We start from the raw sequence: 3,922 nt of genomic DNA, 5'->3' as shown, positions 1-3,922 counted from the left end.
AACTCCTGCCACCACCGCCGGTAGCGCCAATCCTATCTGTGTCATGGTATCCCAAGCTACATGTCCAACCCTCATCTCCAGTCCCGGATCCTGGAACACTCGTCTCAGTGCATCCTTATCTCCGTCTCGATCGTAGGGTACTAACTCCCCATCGATCGGTATCTGTAGTATCCTATAAACGTCCTCTAAGGTGACTGTCATCTCACCCATCGACAAATGAAAACTACAAGTCTCTGAGTGCCATCTCTCAGCAAGTGCAGTCACCAACCCCATGTTTGCCCAAAACTCAGGCACATACAGAATATGTCACAAGCCCATAACCTCAATGGTGGCTCTGTCCTCAAATGTTAGCTCTGGTCATAATCTTTGAGTTGATGGGAATCTCTGGGACTCCAACATAGGTAGGTACTCCTACAGTCAAGCAAATCAACTGTGTTAGTCAAAGTGGTATTCACTATTCATCACAAAATGCTACTTATTATCCTAAGTGTTTATGATACTCTATCCTAGTGACACTCACTGTTCATCACAAAGTGTTGCTATTTATTCTAGTGGTACTCCCTGTTCATCACAAAGTACTACATTTTTGCACTCACTGTTCATCATAAAGTGCTACTCATATTTTGCACTCCCTGTTCATCACAAAGTGTTGCTCATATTAGTACTCCTTGTTCATCACAAAGTACTATGTCTTGGTACTCCCTGTTCATCACAAAGTGCCTTGATTTATTCTGGTCTTCCCTAGAGGACCTGCTTGAGTAAATCCTCTCATCATCTTATCCAATCGACATCGTATGTTCATCACAGAACTGCCGATTTGGCCTAGAAGACATAAACATGCTTTCATGACATACATGCACTTTCATATTTCACATAAGCGCCTGCTCTACATAGACACGCCTGAAATACATAGACATGCCTCTATTCTGCATAGACGCGTCCACATAGCACATACGTGCCCACATAGCACAAACGCGCATTCTTGACACAAACGTGCCTGGCACCAACGCAGATGTGCCTAGCACCAACACAGACACGCCTTAATGTTTTTCCTCCCGCTTGACATTTTTCTAAGACATACCTAATGCGCATTTATTACCTTACCTAGCATGCATTTATGACAATATTTATTGCGACAAAGTGGGAGGTTTTGTGGTACTTACCGGCTCTCCTGCATCTGTTGGCCTCTGAAATCAGTGAGCGCGATCGAATCTGTGAACCAATGCCATCGCTGTTGCACTTTGATCTCTTGGATGTGTGGATGACAATGAGGATGTATTCCCCTCGTGGTCTATTTTATAGACTACCCTACCCCTAGCCCTAGCCCTCGTCTCCCGAGTCAGTCTTCATTATCCCGTGACTCTGTCACTCTATCCTATTCGATCAGTCTATTCTAGCCTTTCTTTCTTATCGAGAGATTGTCTGTGATCTTTCCAGATATTTTCATCCAATCTCTCGAGGGGGCATATCATTCCCATCTTGGGTCAACTTTGTATCAGTCCATCTTATCTTTTTTGAAACAACGCGACAAGTCGCATTGTCTCAAAGAGGGGCAAAATATAAACACCTAAAATTGTCATGTCTAATTAAATAAATATTTTTATTTATTTAATTACTTTAGCCTAATTCTTCTATTAATTAAATAAATCCTTATTTATTTAATTAATTCAATTATCCTCTTCTAGCCTTATTTCTCATTTAAATAAATACATTTATTTATTTAAATTATCCTTTTTCCTAAATTAAATAAATATTTTATTTATTTAATTGATCCCACTTCTTGTATTAATTAAATAAATCTTTATTTATTTAATTAATTCATTAACCTTTTCTACCCATGACACATGTCATTCATCTCTTAATTCATACACTACCTACCCTTTCATTATTTTATTATTTCCTCTACCTACCCTCTCATCATAGCTGACCATTTATCTTTTACACCTCTCAATCTTATCCCTCCATTTCATATAGTGTCTTCTATATAAAGAGATGCTTCCTTCATTATCAACCCTAGACATATACATTCTAATCAAGCATCCTAGCATTCGAACTTTCATATGTGAATTTATTATTGAAACTATAAAACTATAAAATTAATTATAATACTAATTGAATTTTATTGAAACTATAAAACTAATTATATACATTCTTACATTTATTATTGAAACTATAAAACTAATTATAATACTAATTGAATTTTAATTTCAAAAATGGATTCTCTAATATTCAATAAGATTTATTATAGTAATTGAATGTTAATTTAAAAAATGGATTCTCTAGTATTCAATAAGATTACACATATTTACACATATTATAGTTAAGATTAAATGAACTAACTTAAAAAATACAAAGGTTACCAAATACATTCATTATAATTATGGTTCAATTATAATTATAGTTAGGTTTAATTATAGTTAGGGTTAGGATTATAATTCAATTAGGGTTAGATTTATGTTCAATTAGTTTAGTGTTAAAGTTTAATTGAGATTAGGGTTCAATAATTAGGGTAAGGGTTAGATATAAAGTTAAATTTGAGTTAGGGTTAAGGATCAAATAGGCTTCTAGGAAAAACTTTTGAAAATTGCATAATAAAATAATATTATCAATAATATACTATATTATATATAAAGATTTATATAATAATATTATACTATAATTATAATAAATTGATAACAATATAATAATGAAAATATAATATTAATATTGTGGAGATGTTTTGATTATAGCATTTTGATACTAATTAATTAATTAATTAATTGGGAAAATATTGGTAGTTACCATTATAAGGTCATGAAAAGTGAGTGAAAAACTAATATTAATTGAATAATAAAAATATATTCTCGAGCATTATTGATATTCCATTATTGAATAATAAAAAATATATTTTCTATTAAGATTGAATGAACTAACTTAAAAAATACAAAAATTAATTAAATTTACTTAATGCTAAAACGATATAATGTACATGTCCCTTTTCCTTCAAATAACATTCCTCAAAGCATGAAGAAATGAATCTTTATTATATATTAACAGGCCTATTCTGCACACGTTAGTACAATTTTATTGGGAACCCTCATACAAGTCTTAAACTATGATGCTCACATACTATACAGATATATAGGATAAATTGCATTCCACCATATCTTAACCTTTAAAGTTGACAGGGTAAACTGGTTCTTTAGTAGGCTGAAAGAGCCCAAAATGCTTCTCAATAAGGTCTCCAGGCTTCAGATCTTCATTAAACATGGCAAACACAAAAGCCTCAATGGCTTGGTTAGGCCTCCTGGGAGTCCCCTCCCCAGACAAAACATGCTTGATAAAGTTATTGTTGTAAGTCTGGGCATTGGATATATTTGCACCACCATTTGGATTCCCATCAGAAGGCCACCCACTTTCAGCAATAACAATGGGAATGTCTGAATGGCCCAAAGCTTCCATGGCATAAATGAGGGCATCTACACTTGCATCAAATAAGTTCTTGTACCCCACATCATTGGGAGTCTCCATTTGGAACAGTGCATAAGCCAGAGAAATGTCTTTGGGATCAGAGATGTAGGCAAAATAGGGGTATACATGTGCCAGGAATGGGGATTTTGTCTGTGAAAGGAAGTTCAGGATGGGACTAATGATTGGGATGATATTAGGGCTGAAAGTTCCTGCAGATGGAGGATAAGAATTGCTGAGTACAGACATGGGCATTGCTGTAGAGACCTTGATTTGGTCCTGCAGATTCAGTGATTGGAGTGCAGTGTAAATGTTTTTCATGGCAGGAAGGAGATTGGTTGTGAAGGATGTATCAGGAAGTATCTCATTGCCCACTGAAATGTATTTGAATTAGATTTTGGGGTAGTGGGGTTGAATGTTGGCTGCAACCCACTGGTTTGCTGTGTCTTGGCTGGATGCAATGGAGGGGAGATTC

At 35.0% G+C, this 3,922-nt stretch overlaps 1 protein-coding gene across 1 annotated transcript; it reads right to left on the bottom strand.

Annotated features, from left to right (window-relative positions):
• Positions 1–3,147: 3,147 nt before the first annotated feature.
• LOC131040803 (glucan endo-1,3-beta-glucosidase, acidic-like) lies at positions 3,148–3,702 on the bottom strand. The gene has a single exon (XM_059212278.1). It carries the CDS (start codon positions 3,700–3,702, stop codon positions 3,148–3,150), a length of 555 nt encoding a protein of 184 aa, XP_059068261.1.
• Between the last annotated feature and the right edge of the window lie 220 nt (positions 3,703–3,922).

Source organism: Cryptomeria japonica, chromosome 10, assembly GCF_030272615.1.
Source record: "Cryptomeria japonica chromosome 10, Sugi_1.0, whole genome shotgun sequence".
NCBI lineage: Eukaryota > Viridiplantae > Streptophyta > Pinopsida > Cupressales > Cupressaceae > Cryptomeria > Cryptomeria japonica.
The sequence above is the reverse complement of the archived record's forward strand: the minus strand, read 5'-3'. Positions and strand labels throughout refer to the sequence as shown.